The sequence below is a fragment of the Mesoplodon mirus genome (assembly GCF_964341445.2).
Source record: "Mesoplodon mirus genome assembly, chromosome: 7".
In the NCBI taxonomy this organism is placed as follows: Eukaryota; Metazoa; Chordata; class Mammalia; order Artiodactyla; family Ziphiidae; genus Mesoplodon; species Mesoplodon mirus.
Genome location: NC_138983.1, coordinates 86,917,003 through 86,941,842, shown reverse-complemented (window position 1 = coordinate 86,941,842; position 24,840 = coordinate 86,917,003). Strand labels below are relative to the sequence as shown.

General features: G+C 46.2%; 2 protein-coding genes across 2 annotated transcripts in view; both read left to right on the top strand.

Moving 5' to 3' along the window:
- The window catches only part of LOC309808852 (forkhead-associated domain-containing protein 1-like), a gene marked incomplete at both ends in the record, with an annotated part of 80,275 nt that extends 79,239 nt beyond the window's left edge, over positions 1 to 1,036 (top strand). Inside the window, 2 exons of the mRNA XM_082629424.1 lie at positions 84 to 304; positions 841 to 1,036. Coding sequence (XP_082485550.1) covers positions 84 to 304; positions 841 to 1,036 — 417 coding nt within the window. The remainder of the gene's footprint in view (positions 1 to 83; positions 305 to 840) is intronic.
- A 19,070-nt stretch (positions 1,037 to 20,106) lies between these two features.
- LOC309808851 (forkhead-associated domain-containing protein 1-like) overlaps positions 20,107 to 24,840 on the top strand; it is a gene marked incomplete at both ends in the record, with an annotated part of 77,723 nt that continues 72,989 nt past the window's right edge. The window contains one exon of the mRNA XM_082629423.1: positions 20,107 to 20,199. Coding sequence (XP_082485549.1) covers positions 20,107 to 20,199 — 93 coding nt within the window. The remainder of the gene's footprint in view (positions 20,200 to 24,840) is intronic.

Genomic DNA, 24,840 nt, shown 5'->3' with positions numbered 1-24,840 from the left:
AACAGAATTAGACGTTTGCCTCCTCAAAGTGGCCACCAGCGGTCTTGGGCCAGGCCTCTTACCTGTGAAACGCTTTCTCGTAGTACTTGGATATGAGCAAAACCCTCGGGACTATGCTGAACATCAAAGATATGTCAGGTCACGTGTCCATGAAACACCTCTCCCCAAAAGAGAGGGAGAGAGTCCACCAGCTTCGACAAAGAGACCTGTACCTGGTGTTTGATAAGATCACCCTACTCAAGAACCAGCTGCAGAGGAAAGAGGAGCTTTTGAGACGATACGAGAAGGACATTGAACAGCTCAAGTATGGCCCGTGTCCCCGGCAAAAGGCCCAGGCCTCCATTCTCCAGGCTAAACCTCGGGGCAGCTGCAGACCCGTAGGGACCAGGACAAGAGGACAGAGGCCTGGGTGTGGAGGGGGGAGGCGGGATGGTGACTCAGGGCCTGATGGACCCAAGTCTCTGGGCAAGAAAGCAGCAGTTAGAGTACCCTACTGTTAAGGAATAAGGTGCACCTTTTATAAATGTGTCTGATGTTTCACCATGTGTGTGCTTTTCATAATTCCATCCTATTTTCAGTAGTATCCGTTCCCCCACCCTCTCTGGGAAATTGGGAGGGGCTGGTAGCATAACCTGTGCCCCCTTCATGCTGCACGTCCACAGCCAATGGGCTATTTATTCTGCCCTCTAGTCCCCACATCTTCAGCCTTCCCCCAACTTGTAAGGAAACCGCGAAGCCAAGCGTATATGGAAGTGTTCTGAGGATCTCCCAGGTCGGGAGCATTGGTGGTGAGTGAGAAAGCTGAGGAGAAAAGAGACTTTGTCTCTCCTGTGTGCTCAGGCAGAGCAAAGTGTCGGTTCAGATGTACCAGTCACAGGTGGCAAAGCTGAAGGACATCTTCAGAGAGGCCGAAGAAAAGGCGCCGCTGAAGGAGGCCCTGGCGCACATGGAAGAGCGGCTGCACCAGGAGAAGAGGGTCACCAGGGCGATCAGGCAGCAGAAGGTGAGAGGTCCCTGCTCGGAGCAGAGCCTCTGAGGCTGCCCCTCAGCTCCCTTTAGAAACAGCCAACTGAGGTCCCAGTGGGATCCAGGCAGCACAGAATGCATTCGCTCATTGCAAAGGAAGGTGGCAGAATAGCTTTAGCGTTAGGCAGACTTAGGTTTAGACTCTTGTTCTGCCATTTACTGTGTGGCTTCAGGCAGCTTTTTTTTTTTAACATCTTTATTGGAGTATAATTGCTTTACAGTGTGGTGTTCGTTTCTGCTGTATAACAAAGTGAATCAGCTATATGCATACGTATATCCTCACATCCCTCCCTCTTGTGTCTCCCTCCCACCCTCCTTATCCCACCCCTCTAGATGGTCGCAAAGCACTGAGCTGATCTCCCTGTGCCATGCAGCTGCTTCCCACTAGCTATCTGTTTTACATTTGGTAGTGTATATATGTCCATGCCACTCTCTCACTTCGTCCCAGCTTACCCTTCCCCCTCCCCATGTCCTCAAGTCCATTCTCTACATCTGTGTCTTTATTCCTGGCCTGCCCCTAGGTTCATCAGAACATTTTTTTTTTTTTAGATTCTATATATATATGTCAGCTTAACCTCTCTGAGACTCATAGTCTAGCTTGCCTCTATTTTTTTAAACTTTCTTTTTTTTTAAGTTAATTTTTATTTTATATTGGAGTATAGTTGATTTACAGTGTTGTGTTAGTTTCAGGTGTACAGCAAAGTGATTCAGTTATACATACACATATATCTATTCTTTATCAGATTCTTTTCCCATATAAGTTATTACAGAATATTGAGTAGAGTTCCCTGTGCTATACAGTAGGTCCTTGTTGATTACATATTTTATATATAATAGTGTGTATATGTTAATCCCAAACTCCTAATTTATCCCTCCCCACCACATTTCCACTTTGGTAACCATAAGTTTGTTTTCAAAGTCTGTGAGTCTGTTTCTGTTTTGTAAATAAGCTCATTTGTATCATTTTTTTTTAGATTCCACATATAAGTGATATCATATGATACTTGTCTTTGTCTGACTTACTTCACATCGTATGATAGTCTCTAGGTCCATCCATGTTGCTGCAAATGGCATTACTTCATTCTTTTTTATGGCTGAGTAGTATTCCACTGTATATTTGTACCACATCTTCTTTATCCACTCCTCCATCGACATTTAGGCTGCTTCCATGTCCTGGCTGTTGTGAACAGTGCTTTGTGAGACTCATAGTCTAGCTCGTCTGTATTTTTTTAACTTTTGATAATTCGTGTATTTTATCTTGTTCTTTCTATCCAGATAACTGTTTTTTCTACCAGTTTTATTGAGACATAATTGACACACAGCACTGTACTGAGCTTAAGGGTGTCCAGCATCATGATCTGACTTCCCTGCCTCCTGAAAAGATGACCACAATTAGTTGAGTGAACAGCCCGAGTGTTTTTAAAGGCGGCGCTTCTGATTTTCATTGTTCTGCCAGGTGCCAGGGATACACCGAGGAATAAGCTCTCTGAGAATAAAGATTTGGGTTTCCTCTTCTGAGTAGCCAGAATAGTACTCCAGTCTTTCTGACTTGGGGCTGTGTATTTGTACACGCATGCTTGCGTGTATGTGTGTACATGTGAGTATGTGCTGTGGGTTGGCATGTGTGTGTATTTGTATGTGTGTGTTTGTTGCCTGCATGAGCTCTAAGGAGGCCAAGGTCATAGAAGGGTGCCCTTCTCCTCAACCAGGAGGTGATGGTCAGATAGTTCTTTGCAGAAGCCTGCCCTCCATCCTGCGAACCTTCCAGGCAATAGGTTTCCAGACAGCAGGCTCTCTGGCTTAGAGCCCCAGAAATGAAAAGTGGCTGTCCTGCTCTGAGGGAGCCTGGATGCAGTGTTTCCAGTGCTCACTGCTCTGAATTAAACATCACAGGCCTTAGTCTGTGTGTGACATGGGGCTGCCTCAGGCAGAGGACAGTTTCCTTTCACACCAAGCAATGCCAGGGAGAGCTGGGCCAGTGACAGAGTTGTGACTTTCCCTTTGATGTGCCCTCTGGAGAGCTCACCCCTCCCCAAGGTGCCCACCCCCGCCCCCAGGGCTTGGCAGACTAGGTCCCAAAGCAGAGACACCAGACCACAGAATGGGACAGAGAAGGGCCCCAAAAAAGCCATTGTCATGTACTGAAAACCTGAGGATTTACATAATGAGGTTTCACATGCATTATTCCTGGGCTGCATCATTCACACACAACGCAAGGGACATGCCAGCCTGTTTGGCGCTGGACATCCCTCAGCAGAGAAGGGTCTGAAATGGCCAAGCTGAACCTGTGTCAGGGTCCCCAGAAGAGCTACAGCTAGAAGCTTTCAAATTCGTGGAGTTCACAACTGGGGGAAAGACTTACCAAGGGACAGGCACCTGCTCCACACCGCACATGCTTCATCTCTCCCATCAACCCGCAAGGGATGCTGGCAAGTGTCAGCCCCTTAGAGAGAGGGGAAAGGTGAGTTGACAGAGGGTACCGTTCCCTGGCTACTAAGTGGCAGAAACAGGATTCCCTCCCCACCTGCTGCCCTCCCCCGCCCATGTTCACTTTTCCACACCCCCTCCTTCTGTGTCTCCCTTACCAGGGTGGCCCCCTTGGATACATCGCACCATTGCTCCTGGGGGTTTCACTCCAGGACTCAGGTTTGCATTTCATGCTTGTTGTTAATATGTCGTCAGAAATCCCTGTTTGTCGGGAAGAAAACAATAATACATTTGAAAGTTTTGCTGGATCCTAAAGGGCACTTGTATACATCTGTCTTGGCATCCGTTCCTTCCAGGGAGTATATCTTCGTTGTCTTTAAGCAGAAAAGAACAGAAAGTAGAATTCCTCTTTCCTAAGTTTTACACTTAGTATTTTCACAAGGAGCCTTAGTTTTTTAGCCTCCTGTATGAAACTTTGAAACTCTTCACCCGTTCACAGAGGTGGCAAGGTTGAAGCACTGAGATGAAATTACACATCTTAAGCTTCAGAATTGCCCCCCCCCAAAAAAAATGGAGTTTGTAGTTTAAATGTTTGACCATCTCTTCACCAAGCAGACCTTTCAAGAATCAAAAGTCCTATTTCCACACTAATATCTCTGGCTGTGAAAATGAGACTTGGTATAAGATGCTGGGCCTTCACAGCGAACTGGGTCTGTGGCTCTGTCCATGTGGCAGAGGGACGGGAACCGCTGCCCAGGCCGTGCTCACTCGAATCCACTTCCCACATCACTCGAGAAGCCGGCAGTGTCTCTCAGAGTTCAGAGGCCAGATTTGGAGTCAAACAAATAGGGGTCAAGCCCCACCACTGCCCCGAATGACCCTGAGTAAGTGGCTTGACCTCTGTATCCCAGGTTCCTCAACAAAAGCAACCAAAACTGTTAGCAAGGGGCCTACTCCGTGGGGCAGCGGGAGGGTTAAATGGCAAAATGCCTGCAGTGCCTGGCACATCACAAGCCCCGTTTCTAAGGGTGAAGAATAGGCAGCTCATGGATGGGTGGGGATTCCTCTATTTCTTTCAGGGAGCTTCCTGCCAGCTGACGCCTTCCCCGGTCCTCCCAAAGCCGCCAGCTCTTATGGGACGCGCTCTTCTCTTTGGTGAATACGACTAGGCCACGGCCAAGAAAGGACCCAGATACCTTTTGTGAATGGGCTAAGGCTGGGATTTTCAAGAGGAAATTTTTAAATGCACAGAAGTTGCCACTTGGGAAGCACGCAAGCCCTTTCTCAGGGCTTGAAGTGGAAGAAAGGCTGAAGGGCAGCGGCTGCTTCTGGCAGGAGAAGCCGCTCAGCTCTCCTGCCAATCAAATCTCCAGCCAATCAAGTCCTGGCTAGGGGGCGTGACCACCGCTTTGTCTTGTGGTCTCAGCCAGGAAAAGCCCCTAACCTTCCCTCTGCTTAATTAGCTCAGATCCCTCTTCTTTAAGATGAGAATAAAAATGGCACCTAGCTCATAGCCTTCCCAATGGGAGCTTGTATACAAAACCCTTAGTACATAGGCCCACAAAGCATACATGCTCTCCTACCATCGTCATTATCCTCACTATTCTCTTTAACTCACTATCTTCCAAGATTTCCTTGGGCCCAGGTATTCTCAAGATTCTGGCTTCCTCTGTGCCACTTGTGTGTTTTGTTTGTTTGTTTGTTTTTGCGGTACGCAGGCCTCTCACTGTTGTGGCCTCTCCCATTGTGGAGCACAGGCTCTGGACGCGCAGGCTCAGCGGCCATGTCTCACGGGCCCAGCCGCTCTGCGGCATGTGGCATCTTCCCGGACCGGGGCACGAACACGCGTCCCCTGCATCGGCAAGCGGACTCTCAACCACTGTGCCACCAGGGAAGCCCGAACTGTATATTTTTAAATGGTTAAGATGGTAAATGTTATATTATGTATATTTTACCATAATGAATAATTAAAAATGTTAATTATTGGGGGAAAAAAAGCCGTTGGGGACTTTGTAATGGATGGCTCAGTCTGTTAGCACTGGACCTACCATTCAATCTCAATATCGTTAAAAACAGGATGACCAGACATTATGTGCTCACTGTGTGATGCAGGATGGATCACACAGTATCGCCTATGAAGGCGTCTGGACAACAAAAAGACTTTGATCTCCTCAGACCTCTAGATCTAACTATTTGTTTACAGTAAACATGGGGAAAAGAGGAACAAGTTAACTGAAACCAAGAAGAAGTGATCAGCCAAATCCAGGATGTGAATGTTCTCCAGGACAAAAGACCCAGTTTCTCCAACAAATCAGTGGCTGGGGGATAACAAAGGTCAGGGGCGGGGTGTTGCTGTTACAGAATTAAAGACATTTCAGAGACATAACAACCAAGTGTAATGTGTGGACCTTGTCTGGATCCTGATTCTAACAAAGATAAAAGTAAAAAAGATATCTCTGAGAGAATCAAGGAAATGTGAGCATGGACTGAATATTAGATGATATTCAGGAATGATTATAAGTATTTTTAGCTGTGATCATGTCAAGGCGGGGATAATGTAAAGGAACAAAAAGTCCTTTCAGTTAGGATGTCTTTATGGGTGAAATGACACAACTTGCTTTAAATTAACCTAGAAAAAAACTCAAAAAGGGAGAAAAAAGAATGAGAGAACACTGGGAAAATGTTGAAGCTGGATGATGAATACATGGAGTTAATCGCAGGCTTCTCTAGTTTTGTGTGTGTTTCCAAAATCCCAGAATAAAAAACAATTTTTATGTAGGCAATCTCAAAGGAACATACAGACACACACACAAACAGAGTGAGCTACAACCAAAGCATAAGCAAATGAGGAAGCCATTTGCCTTTAGTAAGTGCAGGAAAAGGGAGATTAAGCCTTGGGCCTTTGCAAGATGAGCTAACCAAGTCTAAGATGCCTGTATTAAGCTGGCACCCTCAAAGATGCTCCACACCCTGGCAAGAGGAGGGCTTAAAAAAATTTTTTTTCTGGACTTTCAGAAAGGAGAGCCTATGAAAACCTGTAGTTTTCAATGTGGCTCTGGAGGGGAAAACTAATAATGGCCACAATACTGGTGATGATGATGATCACCCTGAAGGTTTGTAACCACGTGGGTCTGGGGCTCAAGTTTATACTCCATGTATTCAGTGGGAAAACTCCAAGTTGAGGAAATAAATGTCAGTGTTCAGAGGTTATTAGCATCCCCGGCATCCAGCTGAAACAAACAAAAAAGACTTCCGAGAGCAAAGCAGCCAGGAATCAGACCCCTCAGGATTCCCACAGATTAAGTTCAATCAAGAATGAGATCACAGTCAAATTACTAAACATCCAAGCAATGAGTCAGTATGAGCCAGAGTAAGCAGACACAACAAACAAGACATTGAGACACCACCCCTCTGCCACTCCCACCCAAAGACTTCAGATGTTGGAATTATCAGATAACAGATTCTAAAATCACTATGTATTCAATATTTTTTTTTAAAGAAGGCTTTTAAAATGAGCAAGGAATGAGACTATTAAAAATGGCCAGGCATTTGTCCTCAGGAGTTTGTGGGAGCACAGGAGAGCTATTTGACCCCTGTACATTTGGCTCTTCCATTCTGGTGGGAAAAACAGATTTCTTTACAGAATCAAATTATGCTGGCAATAAAAATTCAAGTGCTTCCAGGAGCCAGAGAGGAAATATGAGCAGTGCATTGGGCAGGCAGAACATAGGCTGTATCTAAAGAGGGAGCCTCTACTCATCCCCAGCAGATTGTTGATCTATATACAAGAAGAGAGTCCAGGTATTGCCAGATATTCCCATTTTCGCAAAAAAAGGCATAAATCCAGATGTTAATGATCTGTACATGTTGGCTACTGTGGTAGACATCTGGTTTTCGTCACCTAATAACAATTCACCTCTTCTAAAATATTATGGCATTATGATCCTCCTTTGGGGACAACACCTTTCTCCTAGTCTCATTCCAGTTTCTCAGAGACGCTGTTGATTCCACCTCTGGCTGCAGGGATGGGCATGTTGGCTCAAGCTCAGCCAATCAGAGCAGTCTCCTGGGCCACAATAATTGGCTCAGCAATGGGCTTGTGACCCACCCAGAGAAAATGAGAAGCAGTGAGGCCATTGGGGGAAGCTTAGGAAAAAGACTCCTATACTTCCCTATGGAATTTAAAGCTGAGAAGATGTAAGGGTTGGAGCTTCGGCCGCCTTTTTGTGACCATTATACAGAGATTCTGTCTAAGGTTGGGTCCACATGGTACAAAGAATCCCTGAGAGCTGGAGAGAGGCCAAGGCCTCATGAAATCATCTGAGCCTGAACCCAGAGGTTCCCTCTAGAATTTTCATTTTTGGTAACCAGTGAATTTGCATTCATGCTGAAGCCAATTTGAATAGGTTTCTCTGTCACTCCACAGAAAGAGGCCTATTCCTTCAGCAACTAATTAAAAGTCTTTTAACACGTTGGGAAAGCCAGACAAACATATCTGAGGGCTGACCATGGACCTTCAGTGTGCGGTCTCAGCACCTGGCCACCCCTCTCCTTCTGTACTCCTGTCCCTAGCATCTCTGATGACTCATCTTCTAGCCTCCATTCCCACTGCTCCTTCCCTGGACTATCCTCTGCTCTCCCTGCTCTACCTCCAGAAATCCTACTCTTCCTTCAGAACTCAAGTCAAATGGGTCCTTTTTTCTTAGCGCTTTCCTGACCACCCCACCCTAAGCCCTACCCGAGGCAGAAGAAGATACCTCTCCCTCCATCCCCAGGCCCCTCTGACCCCACGATGAACACTCAGCCCTTCTGCTGAGGATCCTAATTACCCAGCCACATTCCTGTCTCGCCTGCTTCTTGACCGTGATCCAAATTCAGACGCAGATTAGAAGGGATGATATTTGAGGCTTAAGTTTCAAAAAACAATCAGTTCTTAGGAGAAGTCAGATAACATGGTGAAAGATGAGGATTTGGGTCAGGGATTTGAAAGAAAAGAACAGTTATTCCGGGGAAAAGAGAGGGTCTATGTGGAGTGCAGTGAGGAAGGAGGAAACACTGGACATATTTAGACCGAACGAAATGATTCAGAGGAAACCTGAGAAGAAATGTCTAGAGAGGCATGAGGTTGATCTGACTGGAAAGGAATACAAAAAATGTGTGATGGGAATGACCCAAAACAACAACGACAAAATGCCCAAAATAGGTGCACTGTTCACGTGAGAAAAGAATGCAGAGAGCAGCAAGACGCTGAGCAACCTCCAGAAAACAAGAGAGAAGGTGACAAAGGATGAGGTCATCTCAAACCAGATAAACTGGGAGGCTTTCTATGGATTGAAAGGGGTTTTTCAAAAGCTAGGGCTCATGTTGGCTTGCCCCTGATGGAAACTCAGGGCACCGAGGCCTTCTGGAATTTTCTGTTCAACAGACAGACACAGGGAGGGTCCCAAGAGGCCAGGCAGTGGCTAGATGTACCAAAAGAGCTACCATGGGTCAAAGGTCAAAACAAGCAAGGTCTCAGTTTATGAGCCACCCCAGGCAAGCACTGTCTCGCTTTTTACTTCTAAGGACCATGGGACCTTGTCCACAGTTCCCATGCCACCTACCCCGGGACCAATTCTTTCTTCATGTGATAAAATACCTAAGCCGGACAGTATCCAATCACAGCGGCCTTTAACCTTTGTTGGGGACATACCTGGTTGAGGTTCTGAGCCCTCTTCCCAGAAAAATGAACACAGCCTCAGTCACAACAAAGTTTCCTTCCCGTTTAAGCAGCTTATACCCGCCCTGGGGCCCATCTCTTGAACAATAGTTCCTAAACTCATTCACTTAATCAAAAAAACATTTATTGAGTGCCAGCTCCCTGGTACCTGCCAGGTACTGCTGCCAGGTACTGCTCCGGGCACCAAGGGTACAGGGATCCTCGCCTTATGGAGTGGACCTTCCAGTTTGTATCTGAGCCCTCAAATGATCAGAATGTCTGGCGAAGCGGCCCGGGAATTCAGTGATTCTGACATGGGCCCAGAATTAGGACCTGTCGTCCCGAAGAGCCCCAGCTCAAACACCCCTTCTGTAAGGAGAGAGGGGAGGAGTGTATTGAAAGCATGTGCTCTAACTGGGAAGCTCATAGCCTGCTGAGGGAGTGTAGAGGGTACCTGCACTTTGGAAAAATGTTTGGCAGAATCTCGTAAAGCAGGACGTATGTGGGACCCAGAAATTCTACTCCTAGATATATACCCAAGAGATATGTGCACATGTGCAGACCAAAAGGCATACACAACGGCCCCCAATTATCCCTGGTGTTCACACCTCTGTGTCCCCTCCCCTTGCGAGTAGGCAGGACTGTACCTTATTTCTAATCAGTAGATGCTGCAAAGGTGATGGGCATGTCATTTCTGTGATTATGTTACAGAAGATTGTAACTTCCATCTTGCCTGGAGACTCTCTCTAAGGACTCTCACTGGCTTTGATGAAGCAAGCCACCTTATGGAGAGGCCCACATGGCAAGAAACAGTGCAGGATCTCTGGCTAACAGCCAGCAAGGAGGTGAGGCCCTCAGACTAACTAACAACCCTCAGGAAACTGTATCCTGCCAACCACCACATGAACTGGAAAGAGGGTCCTTCCCCAGCTGAGCCTCAGATGAGACCCCAGCCCTGGCCACCTCGCTCATTGCAGCCTGGGAGAGACCCTGAGCAGAGAACCCAGCTAAGCAGTGCCCGGATTCCTGACCCACACAAACTGTGACATAAGTGTGTGTTTTTTGGATCCGTTAAGTTTGCCATAATTTGTTCTGCAGGAATAGATAACAGAGTGTAAAGCAATGCAGCAGTGAGAATGAATGAACCACAGCTACATCAGACAACATGGTCGAACCTCACATAGTTGAGTGAAAGAAACCAGGCAGCGAATGGAATCTGTAAGATTCCATTTCCATGAAGTTCAAAAACAAGCAGAACTAATCTATGATTGGAAGTCAGACAAGCGGGAGGGGCTAACCAGAAGTGAGCACAGGGAGTCTTCTCGGAGGGGTGGGGGCGGGTGGTAATGTTCTGCTTCTTGTTCTGGGTTCTGGTTAGGTTGGGTGCATACACTTTGTGAAAATTCTTCAAGCGTACACTTATCAGTTGTGCTCTTTTCGAGATGTAGATTATGTTTTGAAAACAAAAGTTTACAAAAATGACAATATGCTGGAGTCAAACAGCCAGGGTTCGAATCTTGGACCTATCACTTACAAGATTTGTAACTGCTCAAGTTACTTGACTTTTCTGAGCCCGCTTCTGTAAAATGGGTTGGGCTAAGAATTAAATAAAACAGTGCATGGCATAGCAGCTGGTACCTAACAAGCCTCAATAAATATTAGCTAGTTTGGTTCACCTCATTCATAATGGTTCATTGTTAATCTCAAAAAAAAAGAAGTAGTGGAGGTTGATTTGCCTGGGTGCCTGCAAGTCGAATTTATGGAGTTGTCCTGCAGGTGCCACCCCACAGAGACCAGCTGGATTCTCTGAATCCCTCTAGCAGCAATCAGGGGAGCTCAGCCTGCCTCTGACACCCACACCCAGAAAGGTCCCTGGGCAACAAGCAAGATGATATGCGAGTGTTCTGAGGTCAAGTTTGCTCTGGGTTGGGACTGAGATGATGCAAATCAAAGCTCTCCCCAGGATGGCTGTGATCGGGTTGAGATGGTGCTGTCCTCCCACATCATCAAGAAAGCAACAAAAACAAGCAAACAGACAGACAGCAACGCGGACATTCACAGAAGGAGTCTGTGGTACCGGGCACAGTTTACTACTTCACACATATTAACCCATTTGGTCTTTACAGTCAATGCTGTTATTACCTCCATTTTACAGGTGAGAGAAGTGAGGTACAGACAGAATAAAACAAACAAACAAACGAAACCAGGCCGATCAGAGGTGGGATCAGCACCCTTCATCTGCAGCTTTCAAACAGAACATACAGACTGACCTCCCTGGCAAAGCTTTTTTTCTGTGTTGTTGTTTTTTTTTTAGAGAGAGTAGTTTTTTGTTTTTGTTTTAATTTTTTAAAATTAATTAATTTATTTATTTTTGGCTGTGTTGGGTCTTCGTTTCTGTGCGAGGGCTTTCTCCAGTTGTGGCAAGCGGGGGTCACTCTTCATCACGGTGCAGAGGCCTCTCACTATCGCGGCCTCTCTTGTTGCAGAGCACAAGCTCCAGACGCGCAGGCTCAGTAGTTGTGGCTCACGGGCCTAGATGCTCCGCGGCATGTGGGATCCTCCCGGACAAGGGCTCGAACCCACGTCCCCTGCATTGGCAGGCAGATTCTCAACCACTGTGCCACCAGGGAAGCCCCCAGCAAAGCTCTGATTTGCAAGAGATGAATGTCCCAACCAGCCTTGTCTCTATCTGAGAAAACACCTGGGTGATTTCTCATTTTCTGACAGGGGAAGGGGGTGAGCACGGCTGCAGAAGGCCTCAGTGACCAGCTGTGATTTTGTGGTTTGAATTTATTTTTGTGAACCTGTGTGTGTGTGTGTGTATAAAAACCTGCATTTCCTTAGCCCATAGCGTCAGGTTATGAATGGACTGTGGAGCCTCCAATGGCCCTTTGCTCTCCCATCTGACACCTACTCAACAGCTTAGCTACTTCCTGATCTTCGAGAGCTCTCTCTCTCTTTTACACTCCCTTTCTCCTGTTCCAGCTCTTTCCCTGGCTCTCTCTTACCCCTTAAAGGCTGGGCAAGCTCCCTACCTCTTCCAGGCAGGAGGCCAGAGTTCATTTCTTGTTGGAATGCAGGGGACAACAAGCAGATCTCAGGAGGGGGCACAGTGGATGGGCTCTCCCAGTCAAGGACAGCCCAGGGAAGGTAACTGTGGCCCAATGAGATTTTATGGGGCAGAGGTCCTGCAGGAAAGAAGCCCAGTGGGTGGCAGGAGAGGTCCCTGGCAAGCCCCAGCTACGCCCTCTTGGCCTCAGCTCCCTCCCCCTCTTGCTGCAGGCACTGCCCAAACTTCAGGACAGCCAGAAGCCCAGATTGTTCAGGGCTGAGGGAAAGCAGGTGGTGAGCATGGGTGTCTCGTGGCTGTGACACCTGTCACCTGTGGTCCCCGGGGAAAATACCTTCCCATCACAGTCATCTAGATTCAAATCCTTTTCTGGCTGTGTCACCTTGGTCACATACCTCCATGTCTCTTGAGCCTTATTTTCCTGTTCAAGTGGGAGTGATGTGATAGAAATACTACCCATCACGACATTTTTGAGCATTTCTCTGCAGAGCTCCCTGTTCCAGGTGTTTCATACACACCTACTGCCCCAGGTTATGGTGAGGATTAAATGAGATGATCCACAGGAAGGACTGGGACAGTGCCCTGCGGGTGGAAAGCCCGGAGTTAACATCACTCGCTCCAGTATTAGGAGGACAGCTGGGAATGACAAAGCTGGGACATGGACCCAGGCCTTTCAGACACCAGCATCCTGATGTTGATGGAGATACAGTACAGCCTTGGTAGCCACCCAGAGCTCAATAAGATTGATTGATTACAGGCATCACCAAGGAGCCCATATAAGCTAGAAACCTCTTTTTTTTTTTTTGGCCATGCCGTGTGGCTTGCGGGATCTTAATTTCCCCACCAGGGATTGAACCCGGGCCATGGCAGTGAAAGCACCAAGTCCGAACCAGTGGACCGCCAGGGAATTCCCCAGGTGCAGTATTTTGATCACCCTATCATTGCAAAGTACAACTCTCACTCAGCCCAGGACATGCTATGATAAAGCCATGAGTTATTGGGGTATTTTAGTTTCTGTTTTTGAAATTTAAGTGGATGACATGGAACTGGGTTTTTAGACTTTCACACACCCTTTGAGATGACTGTGGTATCCTGTGGGGAGCGGCAGGATCCAATCAAGATTTGGCAATTTCTGCTCCAGTGAGCCTGAATGTCAGCTTTGTTCTGCGTTTAGTATTTCCTCATCGAGAGATGGACTAATGGCAACATATGCTCTCCCAAGCCTATCAGGGGGCCATGAGCGGCTCCGGCTCCAGGCTGGCCTGAATGGGCTCCATAGGGTCTGGCTGGCAGTGAGCAGGGTTGCTGTTCTGTGCTCATGTTGATGAGACTGAAGACAAGCATGGAGATGGGGGTGGGGCTGGGGAGGGCCAAGGCTACAGAAGCCTAGGTCCTGGGGTAAGGACAGTTCAGCTCAGCAGCTCAAGAGTAGGAGGCAAGGCTGTGGGCAGGTGGCAAGGGCTGCCCCTGTTCATTCACTCATTCGTTCATTCAGGCACTGTTCTAGGTACTGGTGATACAGCAGTGAACAAAAGAGAAAAAAATCCCTGCCCTCATGGAGCTTAAGTTGGGGGCAGGGGGGAGTTGGGAGTGGGGAGACTGACAACAAATAAGAGGAGAAAACTAAATAAATAGCATGTTAGAGGAGTGGTAAGATGAAGGGAAGAGCAATAGAGTGAGGTGTTTGTTTTGTTATTCATGTTTTTGGGGGGGTGTTTTTTGTTTTGTTTTGTTTTTTTGGGTGGCATCATGGGGCTTGCAGGATCGACCAGGGATCGAACCGGGCAGTGAAAGCACTGAGTCCTAAACACTGGATTGCCAGGGAATTCCAAGACCCTTTTAAATAGGGTGATACTTGAGTAAAAATCTAAAGGAGCTGAAGGAGATCCCTGGGGGAAGTGCCTGGTAGGGAGAAGAAACAGTAACTGCAAAGGCCCTGAGGCAGAAATGTGCCTGGAGAGTTGAGCCTGACCCTCTCTGTTCCTCTGAAGTTACCACTCAGGGCCCCGGCCTCTGTGGTCACTCCTCATACATTCCTAAGGTCTTTCTGGTCGAAGGGAACTAACCCAGGCAGAACCTTCCAGGCTGACTGAGGGCCTGGAAGAGATTTCTAGGGAAAATTGCTGGGAGGGCTCTGCGATTCAACTGCAGGGTTGAATAAGTCCTGAGGTTTTGCCAAGCTTTTAACAAATGCACAAGGAATTTGCAAGAATGCAACAAATTCATTCCTGGACCATGCTCCAGAGCTGCCTAATCAGAATCTCTGAGGTCTGTGCCAGGGAATGTGCATTTCTAAGAGCCTCTAGGCATGTGGGAGCATCTTTACCATATATTCCATCCCATATCGATTTCCATGATTTTTCTCTCTTATATCTTCTTCTAATTGACTAGAGTGGAGTCTGCCATCTTTCATCTTTCTCAGATGAATATTTTGAGTTTGTCTTGGGGCACCTTGTCAGTCATTTCCTGGCAGGGAAATGAGGCATTCTGTAGGTAGTCAGCAGGTCTGTTCTGCTCCCAGACAGAAGGGGCTGATCTGAAAAGAGGTGACATGGGGTGAGGGGAGATAGTTGGCATTTGCATGTCTTCTCCACACGCTCCATCCCCCCAGCCCCGTGCCCATGGGGGGTGCGGGGGGATTTCTTAAGGATCTGATCCAGGTCAACACTGGGGCCACCGTCTGACCTTGTAGGGACTCAGGTGATGTTTGTAGAAGTAAAGAACACATGAATGAATAAACGCGAGTTTTGACAGGGAAGGACAGGAACAGTAAGGCTGTGGGCTTGTAAATACCCCTTCCCTAGCACGTGGGAGAATCTTCCATTCTTTCAGAAGCGTTCCCTCCACCGCACCCATCTCCCATCTCCACCCCCATCCCCAGAAGTGATGGTCCCCCAGCTTACTCTGTTTTCTCCTCCACAACAGAGAGAACTAGAGATTCGGGTGGGACGGGGGGGACCAACCTCCAGGCTTCTCGTGGTTCAGCTCCATTACCCTCCCACGCCTGACCACCCCCTCCTCAACGCACCGAGCCTAGAGCTAAGGTCAGTAGGAAGGATTCTCGAGTCTGCTCCTTCCCCGCTGTAAGACTTGGAGCTACTTCTGTGAACACTGAGCCTGTTTCCCCATCCTGGAAACGGGGCTGGGGACCTCTAGGGGGCAGGTCGGGGAGGGCTCGCAGCGCTGCAGCGGGCTGTAATTGGCCGGGTGCTGCCAGCGCACCTCCCCCTCATCCTCGGGCGCCGCGCACGCCACGCCCCTCCCCAGCTCGGCCGTCATAATGGCGTTGCCGTGGCGACGTTCGTACAAAGGCCGGGCGGGCGCACGGGCTGCGGGCTGTCGCCTGGAGACTCCGCGGGAGGGCGGCAGGGCTGAGGTCAGGGCTTCTTGGCAGAGGACGAGGCGTGGGCTTCTTCCTCAGGCCAGGTGAGAGCGGCGCGCGAGGAGGCGGCGGGAGGAAACCTGGGCCGGAGGAGGCCAGCCCTGCGAGGTCAAGGGTGTTGGGGTAGGCAGGGGACCCGGCGCCAGCCGAGTCCGAACTCTCTGATCCAGGCTCGGGTCGCCAGGAGCACCCCAGAAAAGGTGCCCCAACACCAGCCGTTCCTTCCTAAGTGCAGCCCCTACCTCGCCCCCCAAGGGAGGCGGCACGGGAGCTTTAAGCCTCTCCTGGGCACCAGCTCTTGGATGTCCTGTGGGTATAGCTGGGATTAAGAGAGGAACCCCTGTTTCCCATGATTTATGGACAACACCCACCCAATGGTCAGACACACACACACACACACACCCGCCCCTTACCTGAACTCCCCTTCTTTAAGGAACTTTGAGGCCACTGTAAACCTCAAAAGAAAGTTTGCTCCTATAGCCCAATTCTGAGCCATCCAAAGTGGTCGGGGAACGCAGATGACTGAAGCCCTTTTGCTCTTTCCTGTGGCTGGTGCTCCATGGCCCTGAGTAAGAACGAATTCACAGAGCTCCACACATTCAAATTACTTTGACAGTGTTTTCACGCAAGGAAGTGATGCACAGGGCAAAATGAAGGTGGAGAAATATTGTCCAATCCAAAAGCTAAAGAGATAGAATTTAGGTTTTCCAAGGAGTCATCTAAGCTAGATACTGACAGGAAAAATGAAAGGTAGTTACTATCAAAGCTTCCTAGCCAGCTGGCTGTACTGACTTGCTTTGAGGTGTCCTTTGTATTTTCATTCACTCAGCAAGTGTTTCCCAAGCACCTACTATATGTCAGGTTCTGCCCCCCCGCCGCCCCCTACCCTGGAGAAGGGGTAATGCACAGAACTGGCAGGAACTGCAAAGGGTCTGAGATTTGACCCTGTTTGAAAGTTAGTAAGTTAGCCTGCCCAGCTTATAGTTCCTGGCAGAAGACAAGAGACTCCTGGGCCAGAAACAAAGAACTTGATTACTCACAGCACAGCCGATGACATAACAGGCAGCAGAGCTGCATATGCGCATTGGTTCCTGTTGCCCTGAAAGTCCCTCGGGGTGGTGCAGAGCAGCCAGTGTGGATGCTGTGCGCACAGTGGGTCTGTGTCCCAGGTAAGGAACTCCAAACTCAGGAAACTGCAATCTTTGAAAGGGGCTGCTAGCAAACCTGCCCAACTTTTGCCCCAGAAGGAGCCGTTATCTTTATTAGAAACATTACCTGTATCCTCCCAAGCTGTTTGCCATACAAGCATCCTCGGAAAGTGAGTGCAGGACAAAATCTTTCAATGCCTTTGCTCTGAAGATGGGTACAAACACAACATACCCATGAAGAATTGCTTCTGAACAAAATGAACACAGTTCTGGTTTTCCAGGAACATATATGTTAGTGAAAGAGAAACCAACAGCAAGCATAACTAAAGAAAGGAACAAGAACATGTCAGAGAATGATAAGTACAAGGAAGGAAACACAGCAGGGGAAAACTAGCAGGGGAATAACATGACTGAGGGTGCCTTTAGCCAGAGTGGTCAGGTGGTTGCCCCGAGGGGGGACGTCTGAGCAGAGAGAAGACCCCAGCCTTGGGGACGTCTGGGGTGAGAGCTAAAAAACAAATATGTGCATAATCCAAGTTTAAGTTTTAGATTAGTGGCTTTTCCTGTGGTTTTCCTGCAGAAGAGACATTTCTTGGAAGTTTCCATTTTAGCTTAATTAGACTTGAATGTGTTGCGTGCTAACATGGTCCTCTGCAATTGAAGATTAATAACTGAAGGCAGCAGAGCATGGTTCTTTGGGAAGAGGAAATGTCTTTTCCCCTGTATACATGACAGCGAACTTAATCAAATGTATTTCTCATTATCTGAAAGCATCAATATTTGTGGGACATCCACAGGCCTCAAAGTTTACAAATATAAACTATGCTGCTTATTTTTATTTCTCTTACCCCCAGGTAGGGTCTCGTCTTCCTTTCAGAGGATAGAATGCTGGTTTCAAGGACTTTCTTTTATTACATGTGCCAAGTGTCATCAGACAGTGCAATTCCCCCACCCCTACTCTGCCCAACCAGCAGCAATGGAGGTTTGTACACTGGTTACATGCAAAGGCTCAGAGTTGTCACACACTTACTTACTGTGTGACCTTAACTTCTCTGAGTCTCAGTTTCCTCATTTGTAAAGCGGGACAATACTGACACCTGCCTCGCAGGGTGGTTCTGAGGGTGAAAAGAGGCCATGTGTGTAAAAGGATAGCCCAGTGCCTGGCACTTAGTAGGGATTCAGTAATGGAATGATGATGGAGATGTTGATGGAAAGCAGAGCCAGACAGGAGACCCTCGACAGTCAGACCTAGAGATTTTTGTTTTTATCCACAGTTTAACAACTTCACACTTCAGTGACCTTTCAGTTGAAAAGAGACTTTGGGGACTTTCCTGGTGGCTCAGCGGTTAAGAATCCGCCTGCCAATGCAGGGGACATGGGTTCGAGCCCTGGTCCAGGAAGATCCCACATGCCTCGGAGCAACTAAGCCAGTGCACCACAACTACTGAGCCTGCACTCTAGAGCCAGCGAGCCACAACTAGGGCCCTAGTGCCGCAACTACTGAGCCCACGTGCTTCAACTACTGAAGCCTGCACACCAGGAGCCCATGCTCCACAACAGGAGAAGCCACCGCAGTGAGAAGCCTGCGCACCGTGAGGAAGAGTAGCCTCCGCTCGCCGCAACTAGAGAAAGCCCACATGCAGCAACGAAGACCCAACAGAGCCAAAAAAAAAAAAAAGGAAAAAAAAGAAAAGAGACTATGTTTGACATGGCACTGAGATGGATCAGAATTCCAATATCATGTGAATTATCATCAACATCTTGGAACCAGCTGAAGTCACAGAAATTTTTGTTTTAAAAAACATGTATATATGGGCTTCCCTGGTGGCACAGTGGTTGAGAGTCTGCCTGCCGATGCAGGGGACACGGGTTCGTGCCCCGGTCTTGGAGGATCCCACATGCTGCGGAGCGGCTGGGCCCGTGAGCCATGGCCTCTGAGCCGGTGCGTCCGGAGCCTGTGCTCCGCAACGGGAGAGGCCACAACAGTGAGAGGCCCGCGTAACGCAAAAAAAAAAAAAAAAATTGAAATAAATAAATAAATAAATAAATAAATAATAAAAAACATGTATAGGGCTTCCCTGGTGGCGCAGTGGTTGAGAATCTGCCTGCTAATACAGGGCACATGGGTTCGAGCCCTGGTCTGGGAAGATCCCACGTGCCACGGAGCATTTAGGCCCGCGAGCCACAACTACTCAGCCTGCACATCTGGAGCCTGTGCTCCACAACAAGAGAGGCCGCGATAGTGAGAGGCCCGCGCACCGCGATGAAGAGTGGCCCCCGCTTGCCACACCTAGGGAAAGCCCTGGCGCAGAAACGAAGACCCAACACAGCCAAAAATTAATAAATAAATTTTAAAACCATGTATAGGATTTACTTTGAAATGCATTAAAATATAAAATGTATAGATGGGTAGATATGTGATAAAGCAAATAGAGCAAAATGTTGATTGTAGAATCTGGGTGGTGGTTCTATAGAAGTTCACCATCCACTTCTTTCAACTTTTCTGTGTGTTTGACATTTTCCTAATAAAATGCCAGGAAAAGATACGTACAGAGTCTTGACCGTACAGCCAAGCTATAATCTTGATATTTTGTCTTTGGAAATCATTTCTTTTCAACCTAAATATATGAAGGAATGCGGTGACTTAAAAAGAAAGTATCTTCTAATGCCCATTTCCTTGATGACTGACTCTTCCACACTTTAAGAAGCTCTGTAGAAGTTGGGGTTTCTTGAGTCAAAGTTCAGAAGCCCAAGATTAATAACAGTCACAATCACAGTAGGACAAATGGGTGTTTAGTGTAGCAATCACCATTCTAGATGCTTCACATTTAATCCTCACAAAACTCTTTGGGATACAGAGTATTATTAGCCCCATTTTACAGATGAGGAAACAGAGGCATAAAGAGAGAATAAGTAAATCACCCAGAGTCACAGAGCTAGTAAGTGGTGGGTTAGTAACACTGAGTACTTGATTCTGTCAGATAACTAACCCCAAACTAAGCTTAATGGGAGGTGGAGAGTGGTTATCAGTGGAATTCAGATTTGTTTTTTTTGTTTTGTTTTGTTTTTTGCTATTGCTTGTTTGTGCTCTGAATTACATAAAGGATGTCCTCTTGTGATCAGAAGCAAGCTCATCTATGCCGGATATCACTGTTAAAAGGACAGTCTTAAAAATGTGTGGAATTATCATTGTGATCATTGTTAAATCCAGCTATCCACTCCTACCTCTGCTGACTTCTCCTGTGGACATTATGGTGTATTCCATTCATTCTAAATATGACATTGAATAATTAGAGGACTGTATTTTTCTAACAAAATTGTTTTCTGAAAACCTTTTATAGGGAAAGCAGAGAATATGAAAGCCTATCTAAAGAGTGCAGAAGGCTATTTTGTCCTGAATAAAAGCACTACGATTGGAAGGCATGAAAATTCAGACCTTGTTTTAGAGGTAAGACCTCTTCCTAGCCAGTCCCCGACCCTCCCTACCCCTCACACCACCAAAAGTCTTTACTGTTCTGTGGACTCCAGTCTCTTGTAAAGCACAGCCTCTGGCTAACAGTCCCAGCCTTCCTCGGTGTGCCACCAATAACCAATCCCGGCATGTGCTGGGTCTCCCTGGCACATGTGGTAAGAATGAGCACAGTGCAAAGTGCGATGGGCCCTGTGTCCTTTGCTGACTGTGTGTGCAGTGTCCCACCCTGATGGCGCGGTTTGGAAGGTGGGCGTAGAGCTGATGCTTGACCTTCACCTGCTCCGCGTCTGGCAGCCACGGCCACCTGAAGGGCCCAGCTTGAGCAATGGCCTCTCGCCCTTTCCAGAGCTTCTGGAGACTACGGGCCCCTCAGAGCCCTCCCCCGCCCCCGTACCTCCAAGTAGTAAATCAGGGTAAGCCCTGGGCATGGCCTCAGCGCTCTCTCACTTCATTTCATTCCATTCTCTGAATTAGCTGTGGCTTGGTCCACAGTCCCAGCTCATTGACAGCCAAGGAAGTTGGAAGAAATTGTAAGTAAGGAATTATAAAAACAGTGGCTTTGAGCCTTTTAACATTTTGAAAGGGATTAAAATATTGAAGCAGAAAGAGAAATGCAATGGAATCCCTTTAGGACTGTGAAAGGCAGACCACTCTCAGACTTCACTCAACAGAGTTTTTTAAACTTTATTTTGAAATAATTATAGATGCACAAATGGTAGAGAGAATGGCACGAAGCATGTGTGGAGTCCTGTGCCATTTTACCACGTGTGGATTTGCGTGTGGCCCTCAGGATATAGGAGTATTCCATCATCAGAGATGTCCCTTGTGATGCTCCTTTTATAGTCACAATTCCTCCTCCCACCATCGTCCCCACGCTCCGAAAACCACTAATCTGTTCTCCGTCTCTATAATTTTCATCATTTATCTATGACCTTTGCGATTGATTTTTTTTTTTTTTTTTAGTCATTGTAATGCCCTTGACATCCACTTAGGTTATTAGCTTGTTCTTTTATTGCTGAGTAATAGTCCACGGTATGGACGTATCACCTATGTTTAACCATTCACTTTTTGAAGGACATTTTGTTTCCATTTGGGGCTATTACAAATAAATGTACCATAAACATTTGTATACAGGTTTTTGTGTGAACATAAGTTTTTATTTCTCTGTGATAAATGCTCAGGAGTATGATTGCATGGATTAACATATGTGTTTATATAGATTCGGTTTGTAAAGAAACTGCCAGACTTATCCAGCATGGCTGTACCATTTTTCATTTCCTCCAGCAATGTATGAGACACATCCTCACCAGCAATTAGCATAAACACTGTTTTTCATTTTAGCTGTTTTAGTTACTGGTATCTCATCATAGTCTTAACTTGCATTTCCCAAATCGATAGTGATGTTAAATGTCTTTTCATGTACGTGTTTGCCTTCTGCATATCCTCTTCAGTGAAATATCTCTTCATATCTTTTAAGTGTCTCTAATCGAATTGTTAATTTTTTTACCATTGAGTTTTGAGAATTCTTTATGTATTTTAGATATGAGTCCCTTGTCAGATAGATGGTTTGCAAATATTTTCTCCCATCCGTAGCTTGTCTTTTCATTCTCTTAGCAGAGTATTTCACAGAGCAAAAGCTTTAACTTTTGATGAAGTCCAGGTAGTTATTTTTTCTTTTATAGATCATGCTTTTAGTGTCATGTCTAAGAACATGCCACAAGGTCCCTGGCCCTGAGGATTTTCTCTTATGTTTTCTTCTAAGTGTTTTATAGTTTTATGTTTAAATCTATGAACCATTTTGGGTTCACTGTCGTTTATGATGTGAGATTTAGGTCAAAGTTCATTTTTCTTCCATGTGGATATTTAGTTGTTCCAGAACCATTTGTTGAAAAGACTATCCTTTCTCCATTGAATTGCTTTTGCAAGTTTGTCAAAAATAATCTGGTCATACTTTCTATGGGGGCTACTTCTTAGTTCCCTATTATGTTTCATGGATCTATTTGTCATAATGGATCTACCATTATGAGATAGCCTTGATTACTGTCGCTATGTAAGTCTTAAATCAGGTAGAGTGATTCCTCCCACTTTTCTTTAAAAAAAATTTTTAACCTATTCTAGTTCCTTTGCCTTTCCATTTACATTTTAGTGTAAGCCTGTCTGTATATACAAAATATCATGCTGTAATTTTGATTGGAATTGTGTTTAATCGTATATAACAATGTGAGAATAATTGATATACTCCTACATTGTCTTCCAATTCATGATCATGGTATATTTCTCCATTTATTCAGTGTCTCTCATGAGTGTTTTGTAGTTTTCAGCATACCAGTCCTGAACATGTTTTGTTAGATTTACACTTAAGTATATCTCTCTTTTTTTTTTTTTTGAGTGATTGTAAATGGTATTATATTTTTAATTTTGGTGTCCACATGTTCATTGACAGTATATAGAAATACAGTTGATTTTTATATGCTTCTTGGTATCTTGGAACCTTAACTGCACTTTCTTATATAAGGGCTTTTGTAGATTTCTTGGGATTTTATACATAAACAATCATGTCATCTGCAAATAAGAACAATTTTATTTCTCCTTTCAGAAAAGGAGATGTGAATGCCTTGAATCTTCTTTTCCTTGCTTTATTTCCCTGGTTAAGACTTCCAGGACTCTGCTGAACAAGAGCAGTGTATAAATCCTTATATTCACTTGTTCCTGACCTTAGGGGAAAAAAGTCAGTCTTTAACCGTTAAGTACGAGGTTAGCTGTAGGGTATTTATACATGTTCTTACCAAGTGAGAAATTTCCCCCTTTATTCCTAGTTTTCTGAGAATGTTTATTGTAAACGCAACAGGTTTAAAGATAACTCCATGAACCTCCCCGTGAGATTCTCCTCCATGATATGGTCTCCCTTCAAGGACACAGAACATCTGTTCAGTGTGCAAAGTGGGAGGAAAAAGAAGAAGAAGAAGAACTGTAGTTTCTTCTTTATCCTAACAAGGCATAGATTTGGGGTAGTTTTATTTCCTGTCTGGCTAAAGTAGAGACAGAGATCTCTGTTTTGAACCGGCCTATGATATTAGAAAACTGTAGTAATTTTTAAAAGCACAGGCTTTGGAGATAGACAGACCTGGGTTTGAATCTCATTAGGCTACTTTGTGGCTGAGTGACTTCAACCAAATTACTTAATCACTCTGAGCTCCTTTTCCCTGTCTGTAAACCTCTTACCTCACAGGGTTATTCTGAGGATTAAGTGAGAAATGCATATAAAGAGCCTGGCATGTGGTGCTCAGTGAATGACACAATGATCATTATTATGGTCTCCTAAAACAGAGACTGAGAAGAATCCTCAGAGGTGCACAGGGTTGAGATGAGGATCCACTGACATTAATAAGCCATTTGGAAAAGGGAACTAATGAGGACAGTTATTAACTAGACAGAAATTGAGTTGCATTCATTGTATATAAATAATTCACTGCTTACTGCTCCTCGGACTTAGCTTAAGAAATACGTCACTAGGCTTCCCTGGTGGCGAAGTGGTTGAGAGTCCGCCTGCCGATGCAAGGGACGTGGGTTCGTGCCCGGTCCGGGAATATCCCACATGCCGCGGAGCGGCTGGGCCCATGAGCCATGGCCGCTGAGCCAGCGTGTCCGGAGCCTGAGCTCTGCAACGGGAGAGGCCACAACAGTGAGAGGCCCGCGTACCGAAAAAAAAAAAAAAAAAAAAAAAGAATTCAGGGATTTATATTACTAAAAAGTCATCATTGCATTTACCCAGAGGTTACATCTAGCAAATAAAAAAGATTGTTTTATTTGCTTGGATCAATCCTAAAGAATAGGCAGTCATGCTTCTAAAGATTTCTACTCATCAGCAAGGCTGACATGTTGTTTTGACTATTGGTATCGTAGTATTTTGACATCATTTACTCTTTCCGATAATGGAAGGTAGTTATATGCTTCTTGTTTTTAAAAATTGGGAGAAAGGAAAATATAAGGAAGAAAATAAAAGTCACTTGTAATCATTTGGCTCAGGGAAAAATCAATATTGATATTTGCAGGGTTTTACCCTCCAGACTTTTTTCTATATCCTGTAAGGAGTTTGGTTCCCTAAGGCAATAGGAAGCCTGTTTATATAGCCAGGCTAGTGAGAACTGTTTATAGTCAACAGTGATAACTGTTGCTATCACTCATTCATTGCACAGTATTTACCCAGAGCCTCAGCACCGAGCCAAGCCTAGGGGTACAGTGATGTCAGAACTGGACATGGTCCCTGCCATCAGGAAGCTGCCAGGAGAGAGAGAAATAAGTCAAATGATCCCACAAAGGTGTGACTAATTCCATTCCAACATTGGGGCTGTAAAGGAAAGGAATATGGAAGACAAGGAGGACTTAACTAGACAAAAGGAGAAGGGAATGGCATGTGCAAGGGCCCTGGGGTGGAAGAGCATATTGTGAACCCAAGGGACTGAGAGAAAACCAGGGCGTCCAGAAGTCAGAGTGGGAAGGAGGAGGGCTAAGGGACAAGTCGGCCTCCTTCATGTCACCATAAGGGTTTTGATCTTTATCTGAAAAGCAGTGGGAAGAAGGCTTGAAGGATTGTAAACAAGGGGGAGACCTGCCAGT